General features: G+C 34.2%; 1 protein-coding gene across 1 annotated transcript in view; it reads left to right on the forward strand.

Annotated features, from left to right (window-relative positions):
• PDE3A (phosphodiesterase 3A) overlaps window positions 1-15,524 on the forward strand; it is a 345,376-nt gene that overhangs the window by 173,935 nt on the left and 155,917 nt on the right. The window contains exon 2 of the mRNA XM_001365787.4: window positions 11,528-11,578. Coding sequence (XP_001365824.2) covers window positions 11,528-11,578 — 51 coding nt within the window. The remainder of the gene's footprint in view (window positions 1-11,527; window positions 11,579-15,524) is intronic.

Below are 15,524 nucleotides of genomic sequence, written 5' to 3' on the forward strand. Positions count from 1 at the left end.
ATATTTATGCTTCGATAAATCCTTTTCTGTTTCCATTAGAAAAATTTTGTTTATCGCATGAACTCTCCTCCCCACCATGTTTGGCAACAGTTTTATTTTCCTTGGAAGTTAGTGTAGCATAACATACTATGAGCTAAAGGCTATGGTGTAGAATTTTATTGAGAAAAGGAATTTATTCCATAAGGATAGCTAGGCTTTGGACAGTGGCAAGAAATTTACAAATTTGAAAGTGGTTGCATTTTAGATGAACCGAAATCAAACACTATTGTTTCTTGGGATGCAAATCTTTTCTCCAAAAAGGAAGATTAATATATATCAAGAATTCTTTCACCTATACATGGGATGGGAAAAGGCATTTCCTGTGCAAGAATTTTTTTTCAAGTTCCTAGAAGCATTTTCCTTGTATTTATGGTAAATGGGTTATATCCCAAGGTTCTTCTGCAATATATTTTTAAAATATCTTTATAGCAAGCAGTTATTAATAGTTAAGCACTCAAGTGAATATATTTGCTGGTCTGAAGGAAGTGGTGATGGATTGGCTATGGGATAAGTATATTTCTCTCTGAATCAAGGCTAGTGATTCTGTAAAATGTGAATGTTCATTCATAAAACACTTTGGTTATTGAAAGAAGGCTATGTTAAAATGTTAAAAAAGGCATCAATAAAACTTTTAAAATTACTGTTATAAACTAACATTATTGTTATAAACAACATTTGTAATAAACAAGTATTCATTAAGTACCTACTATGTGCCAAGCATATGCTAAGGGCTTTATCCAAAATAGCTCATATGATTTTCACACAATAATTCTGGGAGGTAGTTGCTATGAGTAAAGCTATTTTAAAGGTGAGAAAACATGAATTTGTGTTTATTAGAAAAAATAATTACCCAATTTTAATTAGACCTCTCTAAGAGGCAGAAGAGCCTAGTGGGTGGAGGGCTGGACTTGGAGCTAAAAATATCTATTTTCAAATCTTTCCTCTGATACATGATAGTTGTGTGATTCTGGAAAGTCATTAATGCCTCCGTGTTCCAGAGTATAGGAAACTCTCTAAGGATATACACATCTGAGACGTGGTGAGATATCATTGGTAGAGGGAGTTTCCTCACCTGGGAGTCCTCTATACCAATAAAATCACAGGTTCAGTTTCTATCTCTTTACCTTTAAAGCATTTCTTTGAACCATTTTTGACTCTAATTCACTCTGCTATTCGCTTGCATTTTATGGGTGAGTTCATTCCATTCACATTCAGAGTTATGATTACTAGCTGTGTATTTCCCAGCATTTTGATTTCTGCTCCTTTATCTGCCTTTTCTTCTTTCACTATTTCCTTCTACACTAATGTTTGCTTTTGAACAGTCCCCCTTGTTCCCACCCTTATTTTACTTCCCTTTCTACCCCCATCCCTATTAATTCCTCCCCTTATTTTCCCTGTAGTCTTTCTAAAATTAACCGCCCCCTCCCCCCCCCCCCCCCCGCTCCCTCCCTCTCTTGTACTGCTTCCCTCCCCACCAGACCGTTTGTTACCCTTCTACTCCCCTACAGGGTGCAAATCTATTCTCTGCCCCCAATGGATTGGATTGTTTTTCCCTCTTTGAGTCACTTTCAAAGCACGTAAAAGTTGAGTATTTCCTGTCTCTGACCTCTTTACCCTTCCAGTGTATTGTTGTTCTCCCCCCTCCCACCATGAGCTTCTTTATGACATATAAATTTACCCCCATTTGTTTCTTTTCCCATTTCTTTTAATATTAACCTATTTTTAAGCTCTAGTTATATATATATATATGCATACTTATGCATATGTATTTTTGCATGCATATATCTATATACCTTTTTATGTCTTGTCCTTTCATCCTATACAGTTTGTTGCTGTTCCCTCTAAGTATACTTCTTTTTGCTACCCAAGTAATGACAACAGTTTTTTAAGAGTTACCAATGACCTCTTTTCTTATAGGGATACATATCATTTTAACTTATTAAGTCTCTTTAAATTTTTTTTTGTTTTTCTTTTTTCCCCTCTTTTTAAATTACCTTTTGATGATTCTCTTGAGTTCTGTGCTTGGACATCAAATTTTCTGTTCAGGTCTTCTTTTCTTTACGAATTCTAGAAATTCTTCTATTTTGTTGAATGACCATACTTTCCCCTGTAAGAATATAGTCAGTTTTGCTGGGTAGTTGATTCTTGGTTGTAGACCTAGTTCCCTTGCTTTCTGGAATATCGTATTCCATGCCTTTCTTTTTTTCAGTGTGGATGCAGCCAGATCCTGAGTTATCCTCACTGTGGTTCCTTGGTATCTGAATGACTTCTTCTTGGCAGCCTGTAATATTTTTTTTTGGTCTGATAGTTCTTGAATTTGGCTATAACATTCCTGGGTGTTGTCAGTTGGGGATTAAGTATAGGAGGTGATCTGTGGATTCTATCAATCTCCACTTTTCCCTCTTGTTCAAGGATTTCGGAGCAGTTTTCTTTAATAATTTCCTGTAATATAATGTCCAGGCTTTTTCTTTTGTCATGGTCTTCTGGTAGGCCAATAATTCTTAAATTGGCTCTCCTTGAACGATTTTCTAAATCCTCTGTTTTGTGAATCAGATGCTTCATATTTTCCTCAATTTTTTTATTCTTTTGGTTTTGTTTTATAGTGTCCTGCTGCCTTGTGAGGTCGCTTGATTCAAGTTGTATTCTGGTTCTTAAAGACTGGATTTCATCCTTAGTCTTTTGGTCGTCCTTTTCCTTTTGGTTGGATTTTCTTTGGAGGTCATCTTTCATCTCCTTTGCCTCATTTTTCATCTGCTTTGCCTCATCTTTCATCTCCTTTGCCTCATTTTCCAGCTGGTTGATTTTGGCTTTCAAGACACTATTTTCTGTTTCTAGATGACTTATCTTAGTTTTTAAGTTCTTTTCCCAATTGTCTTCAGCCTCTCTTAATTGTGTTTTGAATTGCATTTTGAGTTCTTCCAAAGCCTGTATCCAATTCGCTGGGATTTCTGATTTTTCCTTTGCTGTTCCCTCCCCCTCTGTTTCATTTGCTCTTTGCTCATTACCTGTGCAGAAGCTGTCTATTGTAATTTCTTTCTTCTTTTTCTGTTGTTTGCTCGAGTTTATCCTGTCTTTGCTCCCCGTATTTGTCTGTGCTCTTGTTCCTCTCATTTTTTTGGTTTTGGGGCTGTCAGTTTCCCCTCTTGGATCTTTGTCAGATCTCTTGGTACAGTCTCTAGGGGAGGAATGTTAGCTTCCCTGTCCTCTGGAGGCTTTTGATTGGATTGAGTTCATTTGGGTTGGGCTGTATGTGGTATGAAGCACTGAGGCTCTGAAGACTCCTGGAAGGCTGGGCTGCCCAGGCTCTCTCCAGTTCTCTCCAGCTGCTTCTTCACTGTGTGCAAGTGCCTTTGCCCTCCTCCCTAAACTCTGAGGAGTTCTGATGGGATTAGTTCAACTGGATTGGTCTGGATGTGCCCTAGGTGAGGGTTAGACTGGAGCCTGATGGAGGGACCCAGCCACTGCCCGCCCGTTTCTCCCTGGCTTCCTCCCTGCTGTCCAAGCTGGATGCTCTGAGCCCGGCGCCCCGCTGCTCACAAGGTAGACCCTCCAAACCAGCACCTTTACCTGCTCAGAGGTTCCCGCTGCTGCTGGGGGCTCAGCCCTCTGGGTTGTGGGGGAGGGGTCCTGAGACCTGCCCTCTGCCTTCCCCTTAGCCCTGAGTATTCTCAGATTTCGGCTTTTGGGGGGGGCGTACCTTTTGATTTGAGTCCAGAAGGAGGGTTCCCCGCTTCTGTCCTATTGTTCAGATTGAATTTCGGTGCCCTAGGAGCATTTAGTCTGTATCGGTAAAGAAGGGTCTTCCACAAGGTCTGAACTTTTGCTGCTTGCTAAGCTGCCATCTTGACACCGCCCCCCCTTGAACCATTTTTGAGATTGAGCCTTTTAATAGAAATAATTAACAGATTAATGTCAGTGAATTATCTAGAACTATTTTTGTGCTTTTGTACATTTACTTTTAAAAATAGTTTAATTCAAAGGATTCTGATTGATCCATACTGTACAAAAATGGCTCAGTTCACTGATTTGGACATTTAGATTTCTCAGTGTTACCACTGTTTCTTATTCTGTTAATCCATTGTTTCAATCCATCCCTTTTCCCAATCTTGTATGTTCTTGACAATATCTATTTTCTCACTCCCAAGTAATTATTGCTAATGTACTACAACCTATTTGGGTCCACCATAAATAACTGTTAGCCTTTAGTTTATTTCTGATTGTACTTTCTCTTACATTAGAGTATTCTAGAATTAAGCCATTTGATATTGCCAGGGTACTGTTGGCATTAAGACTTTAGAAGCTGTTTTCAGTTTGGGATTATTTAAATAACAGAATTATTTCCCACAATTTTAATTTTCTTTAACCTTCCCCTCCAAACCTTCTTTTTCCAGACTTTCCTATATATCTCTACACATATAACTAATATTTTAGCTTAAACCCTCACTCTCTCTTTTGCCTAATTCTTATACTAAACTCCCAGTTGGTCTCCCATCTTTGTCACCACTTTAATGTACCCTACATATTATTGCCAAAGCATTTTTCCTGAGGACTAGGTCTGACAATGTCACTTTTCTACTCAATCAATTTTAGTGGCTTTCTATTGCCCTCTAGAATAAAATATAAATTTAGCCTTTTAACCCCTTCACAACCTAGTGCTAACTGTTAAATACATTTCTAGATCCACGCATAACTCCCACTACTTTTAAATCTAGCCAAAACTGGCTTCTCTCTATTCCTCATACATAATCTCCCAGATCCCATGCTCATGCCTTTGCACTGGCCACTTCCCATGCCTGTCATATAGTCCCCTATCCCCAAATCAAACAGTTCCCTGTTCTTTTAAGATGCATCTAAAGGGTCATCTTCTCCAGTATCATATTTGGTATAAAACCTTTTTTTTTTGTTTCCTCCAACCACTAGTGTCTTTCCCCTACCCCAAACTATCTTGTTTTCAATTAATGCATATATTCTATGTGCATGTGTATATATATACATATATATATATGTGTGTGTGTGTGTGTGTGTGTGTGTGTGTGTGTGATTCTGAGTATATGTAGATAGATATCTAAATAGCTATTACTACATACACACACAAAACTGTATATCCATGTATCTCTCTCTGTCTCTGTAACTGTTTCTCTGTATCTAAACTTACTATCTCACATATTAAAATGTAAGTCCATTAGAAGGGCTTTTAAATTATTTTTACTTATACTTAATAGCAATATCTAGTACCTAGTAGAAGCTTAATTTATTTTATGGATTAATTAAAATGTGGTCAAGTTTGATGCCCTTTTCATATTGCAATTTCACAGACTCGAGTCTGGAAGCATCCTTAGAGGTTATTTGTTTAACCTCTTATTTTAAAGATGAGGCAATAGTTTCAACAGATACAATGACTTGTCCACATCACACAGGCAGCAGAGCCAGGATTTGAACTTAGGTCATCTGACTCCAAAGCTAGCAAAATTTATTCTCTACTCAGTTCTGATTCTGGCCATAGTTTGTTGAATTCTATACCAATACTATGTGCTAGACTTGTAAAAGATGGGATAACTTTCATGATAGTGTGATATAGGTTGCATTTAACATTGGACCTGCTAATTCAGGAGTCAAAAAAATCTGAAGTGTCATTGTTCCTACACTACTTGCAGTGTTCTAATTTACAATAAATGAGTATTTTCTCATAGTTCCTTGGTACTTTGTATCTCTTGATTTTCTGTTGTAGAAATGGCAGTGACTTTCTTAAAGAATTTTCATGGCATAACCACTGTGAAGACCAGATCATATTTTACCTTTTACAGATGAGAATGATTTTCATTCTGGCAGCAAGTATAAGATCTTATTAAATCTAGGTAAACACACGTGCTATAATTTTATTATCAAGCACTACTTGCTTTCCCATAATTGATTATACAGATATCCCTTCCCCATTTGTGACTTTCCCCATTGAGGTTTTGATATGTGGTGGACTGGCATAAGAAATTAAATGAGAATTTTGGGAGAGTTTTGCAGAAGCTGCAGATGACATGTAAAGGCCTGCAGACAACACAGAAAAGTTTAGAAAAAAAGCATTAATATATGCATAGTATCATATGATATCAGCATATTTTATCTTTTAATACCAAAAGTACATACATTTTTTTTACCTAAAAGAAACAGAAAAAATTCAGACTTCTTCTCTGATAAAAAGGAAGGGCCAAAATATTGTATGTAGATTTTACAAATCATGGGGTGCCTTTCATCTTACCCCTAGGATGTGGAAGGAATACCTATAGTTAATATTTTATGCTGCCTGATTTTTTTTATACTTCATACTTCAGCTACTCTCAGAGCAGATTTTGTAGTAATAAAGGTTTGTAAAATTTATGTCCTTAGTCACTTTTTAATTATGGATACTTTGTGTATTATTTTTGCTTTTCCTGAATGGCCTGTATTGTAAGGATTATATTAGAAAATAAGTATTAGTTTAGGGATAAGAAATAAAGTGGCTGCTTGAGAAAAGAACTGTAGTTTGAAGCAGAGCTGAGAGAGCATGTTGATTTCAACTGGTGACAGTTATAACCGTTTTTTCTTTGTCAATTACTCTCTCTGGCAATTGGGAGTTGAACTCTGGCAGTTGGCAGAGACACATTCTCAGAGATTCTCTCTCAGGGCTGGAGGAGGGAACATCTTTGCCTCTCTTTCTGTCTGAGGGAAAGCCCTGAAGGAGTTCAGTGTTTTCCTTTTCCAACTTGGGAAACACTATTGATTGTCTATTGTGGTTTTTATAGATTGTTTTAACTCTGAGAAGACCAAAGAATGATCTGGTCTTTGGATTGGACTTGATTCTTGTTGTGACTCAAACAGCTAGCCTTTGCTATTTTATAATTTGAAGGTGAAGTTAAGATTTATAAGGATATTAGCGGTAGTTTTTATTTAGAAAATATAAATTTAGGTTAGTTAAATCAGGGAGGATGAGTGTAGCCTGTGAAACACAGGAGAAGCGGTTCCTTGCAGAACCAGGGAGTTTATTTGGGTGGATTTGGAATCCCTTAGAATTAGAAGTCCTTTATTTATCCTTATATATTTCAATAAATATTTTATGTTTATTATAAGAGTCTCTTTAGCATCCTTGTGCCTGGCCCTGAAGGGAAGTTCACATTTGAGCTTCACTTCATTACTGAGGATACTTTTGTTTACCTCTATCAAAAGTATCCAAACAGTTTGATCCTGATTGGCGAGTTAAATAGTTAAACAGTTTTGAACATACATTAAATAGTTTTTCCATCTAAATATTTTATCTTTTAGCTTGCAAATTTATTTTTACAGTATACAGCATGGCACTTGATATATCATTGTCAAATAGCAATTTATGGCCAAGACATATGGAGGAACATATCTAACCATGGGCTCAAAATTGCTTTTATCCAGGTGGTTCTGCTTTAAGGGCACATTATACACGTGTACATGTAAATGTATGTAGAGACATACATGCATGTACAGTTGCAAGCAGGTACACACAACATATACATAATATGCATGAACATGCACACAACAAAATGCTTTCTTTTAAGGTAAAAATCCATATTAAATGATTTTGTCTAATCAATCAAATAGTAGACATACATTGTTTTTAGTCATTTTCAATTATATCTGACTCTTTGTAACTACATTTGGGGTTTTCTTGGCAAAGATACTGGAGTAGTTTGCCATTTCCTTCTCCAACTCATTTTACATATAAAGAAATTGAAGCAAACAGACTTAAATGCCAAGGGTCACACAGCTAGTAAGTATTTGAGGCCAGATTTGAATTCAGGAAGATGAGTCCTTCTGATTCCAGCCATAACATTCTATCTACTGAACCACCTAACTGCCCACATATTACCTCTTAATGACATGTCATAGTGAAAACATATTGCCATTTGGTCCTTTACCTTCCGGTAAGAGAGTGAACTTTTTTTATAGCTTATTTTGTATTCAACAAATTTCAATAAAAATGTAATCTAATTAATGTAGGTATTGTCAGCCCCACCTTCTCATCCTTTGAGAGTCATTTGTGTGTGTGTGTTTTTTCCCCATAGGATCTTCAAAACATGTAACAGAACTTCCTTTAGGTCTGCGTTTTACAAGAGAAGTCTTGTGACCATATGTTTTGCCAACTGAGCTATTATGAATTATATTAAGGAATACTTATAATCTTTTGGCGACTGAAGCAATTAGCACAATGTGATCATCAAACAGGGGTATTTGAAGACTAAACCACCACATAGTAGACTCCCTCGAGCTTGCTGGAAGATAATTTCTAAGACAGTAATGAATAATTTTGGAAAGTGTTTTTAATCCTTGCTTGATGTTAATCATCAAATGGTCATTAGAAAATTATCACTATTGTTGCATTTACCAAAAAGTATTGCAAGATCATAACAGTGATGAGAAACAATCCATTCTAACTCATGAGGCAATATATTCAAATAGCAGTTCTATAACATATTTCTGGAAATAAAAGTTCATAGGAGAAAGTCCCAAAGAAGGGAGCTTCTTCAGCATACAATTATGATGCATAATGTTCCCAAGAAAGGAGCTTCTTCATCATATAATTATGATTTCAGATATAATATTAGTACAATCTTTCTTTTGACTGGAGAGTATCTTAAAGCACTTGAAAATGTTGTTTCCGTTAATTTTTCTCTTATTTCCATGAGAACATTCCAGAATATAATTTACTCTGTTAAGAGGGCTTATGATGTTTTTGCTATTCTTTTCAAGTAACATATTTTTACCATAGACCATTTATTTGCCTCTTCAAAATATATTTATTCCTATATTACCTTTTAAAAATTATCTTTTTAATGGATATATTTTACTTTAATAAAAGAGATAATTTTTAATAAACCCAGAAAATCCCCCCTTATGAAATGAATTCTTCAAAGACAAGGTTAGGCAAAATATAATTATTTTGACTAATAGAAGTGATGCTTTACTTTACTGTAACATTCAGAAAACTAACAGAAAGAGATGCTACCTGTGGTACCTTTAAAAATATATTACTACACTGGTCTATTGTATTTGAATAGACTTTTGTAATTCCTTAGGATTATCTTTATTTACATTGCTGTGATATTATTCTTCTGATTTGTTTTATTCACTCTGCTAATATTTCATACAAGTCTTCCCATATTTCTCCAGATTGTTCCTAATCTGTCATACCTTGCCAGCACAGTAAGATTTTATTAATAGATAGTCTTTTTTAGATACTTGGTGTGGAATAATTTTTTTAATGTTTACTATTCTGAATGCTCCCTATCTACAAATTTTTATTAGCAATACTATATTCATTAGCTTTACCTTTGATCTATTGAGATAGTTATCAGTTGCTATCAGTGTTTCTCATTTACAAGTAATGATATCTTTTAGTTTTAGAGAAATATCATTTTATTTTTAAATTAAGGATACATTTTTCCCCATATCTTAACATAAGGAACATTATTTCTAATCAAAGCCTTTTATGTCATCAGTTGGAACAATTACATGATTTAATTTAATAATTTTGTCATCAGTGATTAATTATATAACTTGTTTTCTCAATGTTGAACTATCCATAAATTGCCTGTATAAACACAGTGTGGAATATATTGGAGAATATTTTTGTAGCCCCTTTGAAAAAAGGAATTTAATTATTTTCATATCATATAATTTGTGACATAGGATGATGGTTTTCTTTCTTTTTTATTTTTTCATGGTTTAGGTGTAAGGGACATTTCAGCATGGAAGAGTTTGGTAGGATGTTTCTCTGTTTTTTTTTTATAGCCATTTATGTAGTATAACACATTTTGCAGCTACTATCCCATATAGCCATTCCTACTGGGAGTCTGCGTGCTTAGAGAAGTATATCTTTCCTCTGATCTTCCTTGAGGAAGCTCTGAGGAATTGGAGATTTTTTTCACTAGTAAAATACCATACCTAATGATATGGTTTCCCTATAATTATTCATTGATATCAATAAATCAGATTTAACTAACTAAATTATTGGAATAGATATATTTACTATGGTGGCATAACTGGTTGGAAATATGTCCCTCAAAAAAGTATATCACACTTTACCTGACTGTAAAGACTTTGGGAGAAAGTGGGTTCTGTAGTAAATTGCATCTAGAGAAAGTTTACCATAGAAATAATTCAATATACAAAATAATAACAATTTTCAATAATTCTACCATATTTACATTCCAAATGATAATACCAATTCCTTGCCTTTGTGAATAGGAGAGAATCTTTTTCTCTCATTCCTTTTTTTTTGTTTATACTTTCCATAATCTTTTAAAATTCCATCTTATCTATGTTTAATTTCAAATGTTTCTTCTTAAAATTTTGGTCAGTTAAATTATTGCTTCATTTTTTATTTCAAAAATATTATTAATATCTTTTGTTTATATGTCACCCACAGCTTTCAATATTCTCTTCCCATCCCCACTGCCATAAAGCCATCCTTTGTAAGACAGAATAAAAGAATAGACCCAATATAATCAGATCCAACAGCATATGCAATGTTTCATACATTAATATCCTTCCATTTCCATCCCCTCCCCCATCTCTGCAAAGAAGAGATCTCTTCATTTTGACCAAGCCAAATCATTATACTTGTGTTTCAATTTTTTTTTGTTATTGTATATTTTTTTCTGGTTCTATTTACTTATTTTTGTATCAATGTATTTAAGTCTTTCTCCCATTTCTCTAACAGCCTTCATGGTATTACTTACTGAATCATTGTGTTAAATTATATTCCAATATAATATTTGTTTTGTCTCTCTACCCCTGCCACCTCCAAAATATAAATATTTTGGTATGTGTAAGATCTTTCTACCTCTTTTGGGAATATACTCACCAGCGGGATAACGAGGTTAAAAGCGTTTGGATATTTTAAGTTGCTTTCTTACCATGATTCCAAATTACTTTCCAAAATGATTATAACCAATTCACAACACTGCCAATGGCATATTAGTGTCATTGTCTTTCCGAAATTGAGAATTCCTATCTTTTGATGTTTTTACCAATTTGGGGGGGGGGGTCTGAGGAAATTTTGATTTATATTTATCTTGTTAGAAATTTGGATCATTCATTAATAGCAATTCTTTCATATTTCATATCGTTACTAGTTTTCATTTTTTTCTTTTGAGAATTTTTTTGTCTTCATCCTTTGACCACATATCTAATGGGAATGCTTTTCATCTGATATATTTGTGTTGAATATGTATGTCTTTGATATCAAATAATTGATAGCAAATATCTTTCTCAATAATTTCCTTTGTATTATAGTTGCAATGATATTGTAAGTGCAAGAGATTTTCAATATTGTATAATTGAATTTTCTGTTTTATCTTTTCTAATCTTCTCTGTCTCTGGTTAAGAATCTAGAAGATGAGATACATAATTAATTTAGGAAAAGAATTAGTACATCTTGGAAACATTTTATAACATTTAATTTACACTAGGTCTTTTGTCCTTGCAGCTCATGGGACATTCTGAATGGGACCACAAACGAGGGTACAGAGGATCACAGGTCAGTCATTGATTTTTTCATTCTTTCCTTATATTAAAAAAATAAAAACCCTCTTTATCTTTCTTCTTAGAATCAATTCTGTGTATTCGTTCCAAGGCAGAGTAGTGGTAAGGGCTACCCAAAGGGGATGAAATGATTTGCCCAGGATCACACAGCTAGAAAGTATCTAAGGTCATATTTGAATCCAGGACCTTCTGTCAGCAGACCTGGCTCTCAATCCACTGAGCCACATAGCTGCCCTGTAAGGTCTCCGTTCTAAACTCCAGATCAGGATGAAGCCTGAAGCTTAATAACCAGGGAAGAGACACTAGACCAAAGGTGATGCTGCTGTTAAGTTGTTCCTTTTTCCTTATGTTTTCAGAGCAAAATAGATATAGATAATGGATAGAAGACTAATGCTTAAAGATTAACTTTCTCTTTTACTAGAGGGGAAAGGAAAGAAAGAGGAAACATTGCACTTCTCCCAGTGGTAAATAGTAAATATTATTAGCAAAAGTGTTATGATATTCATATCGATATGACTACCTTTCACACTCACCCAGCTGACAGTCAGCCTGAACAGAGGTCACTATAGGTAGACTGATAACCCCCAATCTTCTCTCTTGAAAAACAAAACAAAACAAAAAACCAACATTGTGTTTGATTCCTTTAAAAAATACCATAGTCATTTCAAGGTCTCTAATCCTCTGTATTGAGTCCTTCCTCAAGTCAAGCAAATACATTTGAAATAGTGCACAGATGAGAGTGTATATATTTTTTCCTAGTAGTGTCTTCCTTCTCTACCATGAGCAAGAGATTCCATAAGCTTTTCAATTACTCCAACTTTGAATTCTTTTTAATACAATTTTTGCTCTCATATATATTATCTTAGTATCTTGGTTCATTTTTTTTGGCTCTACATAATTTCATACAAAATTTGCCATCTTTCTCTGAATTCTTTTTTCTGTTACATTAATATATCAGGTTTTTTTTTCAGCCTTCCCTAAATGAATGGGTAACCAACTGTTTGTAGTGATTTTTTAAACTTTTTTTTTTCATTTTTGTATTGATACTTCAAAGCATGTTCTTCCATAAAGACTCTGGAATATATTTTTGTTTATTTATGTCTCTTTTTGCCTTCCTGGGGCTATATGATCAATAGTAGAAGATAAATTTCTCACTTAACATTTTTCAGTCTTTAGTAAGTTATCAAACAGTATTTGTTGTTTTGTTTTTATTGTTTTAGGTTAAATATACGTTAAAAGACAAATGGATAAACCCAGAAATAGTCTTTCCTAAAGTCATGGCTAGTTATTACTGGTGCAGAGAGATGGAAAGGGCCCTATTATTATCATAAAATATGCCTTTCAAACTTACTAGACTATTTTAATTGTATTGTTTTATATTCCAACCAAGAAGAAAAAAAACCATAAACAAAGTTTTATAATTTTTTTTTATTTTAATCACTTGATTTGAAAATTTTAGCAAGGCTTGTTTTATTTTTACAAGTATTTGACATAAGATAATTGGGACTCATTTTTAAGTTAAGAAAAGGGACATTTTTAAAAAATTGGTGATATTTATTTCTGAAATGAAAAACCAACTAAAATTAGATAGATAGATAGATATATAGATAAAAATAGATAGAATAATAATAGAAAAGAAAACTCAAAAGGGATGAGAAACTCAAAAATCAGAAGAATAAGATCTTAAAAAATAGAGAAACCACAAAACTAAGAATAAAAAAAGAATGTCATTTTGTTTTCACTTTTGATATTAGTTCTATTCAGAGGTATGCTGGATTACTTTCAGTGTGAGCATATGCACCTCGGAAATCGGCAAATGCCAAAGATCAGAGTTGGATTTGTTGTTTTGCTGATTGTCTAGACTTAAGAGATAATGTTAGTAATACAGATTAAATTTATGTATCACACATACATTTTTCCCCAGAGGGACTGTTATTAAATATTTACCAGTCCACTACTGGCTATATTGGAGATAAGTGCAAGATAAAAGGAAAGGAGGAAAAAAAAAAGCTACTGAGGCATAGGATAAAGAGAATTCATGAAATAAGACATAAATGCTGAGTTGTCTTCTCTTTATTGTAGAAAATTACCTTTGAACTGCAGTGTAAGAACAAACAAAAATGACAATGGTGGAGGTGGGTGGGGTCTTTACCCAAGGTGAAAATGAATGTGTTTGAGTCATCTGACTCAGATGATCTATATTCTCTGTTACTGAAAGAACTGGAAGCTAAGAATTCTGAATCATTGTCATTGTATTTTATGAGTTTATATAAAATTGGAAAGGTCTTCCAGATTGGAGAAAGGAAAACATAGCCCTGATTTGGTGTAAAAAGAAGATGATAATGGCATTTGCAAGATAGTATCTAATGAGTTTGACTTGGATTTTTAGAAAAAAATTAGAGAATGCCATTACTAATATAGTTAATGAACATCTAGAAAAGCAAATCTTGATCATAACGAGGTAGCAAATATAGTCAGTTTTACTCTAATGCTTGTTTAGAAAACACATTTGTTCCAGTGCAGTTGATATATAAGGGAATAATTTGAATATAAATTGAATTTTGTTTTTGCTTCTGTGTGAGTATGTCCTTGAGAAACATTGAGAATGTAGAAAATGGCGCTGCTTCACCATATATGAGCATAAACTGTTCCAAAGACCACTTTCATAAGCAATTTCAGGCCTTTTTCTTGGTCAAATGTCACATTTATTGTATATCTTCTGGTGCAGTGGGAGCTGTAGGCAGAGTAGGACAGGACTTTACTCATGCACTCCATCCCTGCCCCAACCTTCCACTAAGACAATGCCTCCCAAATCAGCCTGGTTGGGAGAAGGAAGCAGTGGTGCATGTAGCATGTGGCTGAAAAAGAATCCAAAGTTAGAGCATCAACATTATTTATTGTGATATTTATGCTTTTCCTAACAGTTTAATATGCTACCATTTTTTTAGATTCCTGTTCATTTTTGTGTGTGATTGGCTGAGCTTTTCAGTATGGAGCCTCAACCTCATTTTTTCCATTTCTCATGGGTTTTGTTGTGCCATTTTGCATACCAGAAGTGATTGTATTTAGATCATGCTAGATTGACTTCTTCATGTATTTTCTTTTTTGGCAAGATCTCTAGATTGGCGTATGAAGTGGATGCTGTAGATTGGGTTTAGGTAAATCTATCATACAATTTGACAATGATTTTTAGCCTATCTTTGTGGAATACATAGAACTATGTATGCTACATAGTTGTAAAATTGGATAGATTCAAAGTTGATTATATGGTCATACCCAAAGATTTGTCATTAATAATCAATTATATGTTAAATTGGAAGAATGTCTTTAGTGGACTGCCCAAGGGATTTGTGATCAACAGTGTTCTGTTTAAAAATGTTATTACTGATTTGAATAAAGATGAAGATTTATCATATATTCAGATGATATAAAGCTGGAACTATGAAAGACATACTCAGAATTTATAAAGATCTTGACCAGTTACAACACTGGGCCTAATCATTTAAGATGAAATTTAATATAACTGAATTCCTATTTGCTTAATTTGGGCTCACAAAATTTATTTCATAAGAAAATCAACCTCCATATCAGTTATGTAATGGTCATTGTACCATAGACCTGTCATACCGAATATGTCCCAAACTGGAACTATTATCTATTCTCCCAAGTCTGTTCCTCTTCCTATCTTCCCTATTTCTACTGAAGGAATCATCCTTCTGGCTAGTCACCTAGTTTTGTAGCCTAAGAGTTAGCCTTGACCATTCACATCTGTGCATTTTCCCCAGATGTTCCCTCTATCTAGAACACTATTCTTCATCTCTATTAGTTTCCCTGACTGATTTCAAGTCTCAGATAAAACCCCACCATTGATAGGAAGCCTTTTTCAATCCTTCTTAATTCTAATGACTGCTCTCCATTGATTATTTACAATTTATCCTATA

Source organism: Monodelphis domestica, chromosome 5 (genome assembly GCF_027887165.1).
Source record: "Monodelphis domestica isolate mMonDom1 chromosome 5, mMonDom1.pri, whole genome shotgun sequence".
Classification (NCBI taxonomy): Eukaryota; Metazoa; Chordata; class Mammalia; order Didelphimorphia; family Didelphidae; genus Monodelphis; species Monodelphis domestica.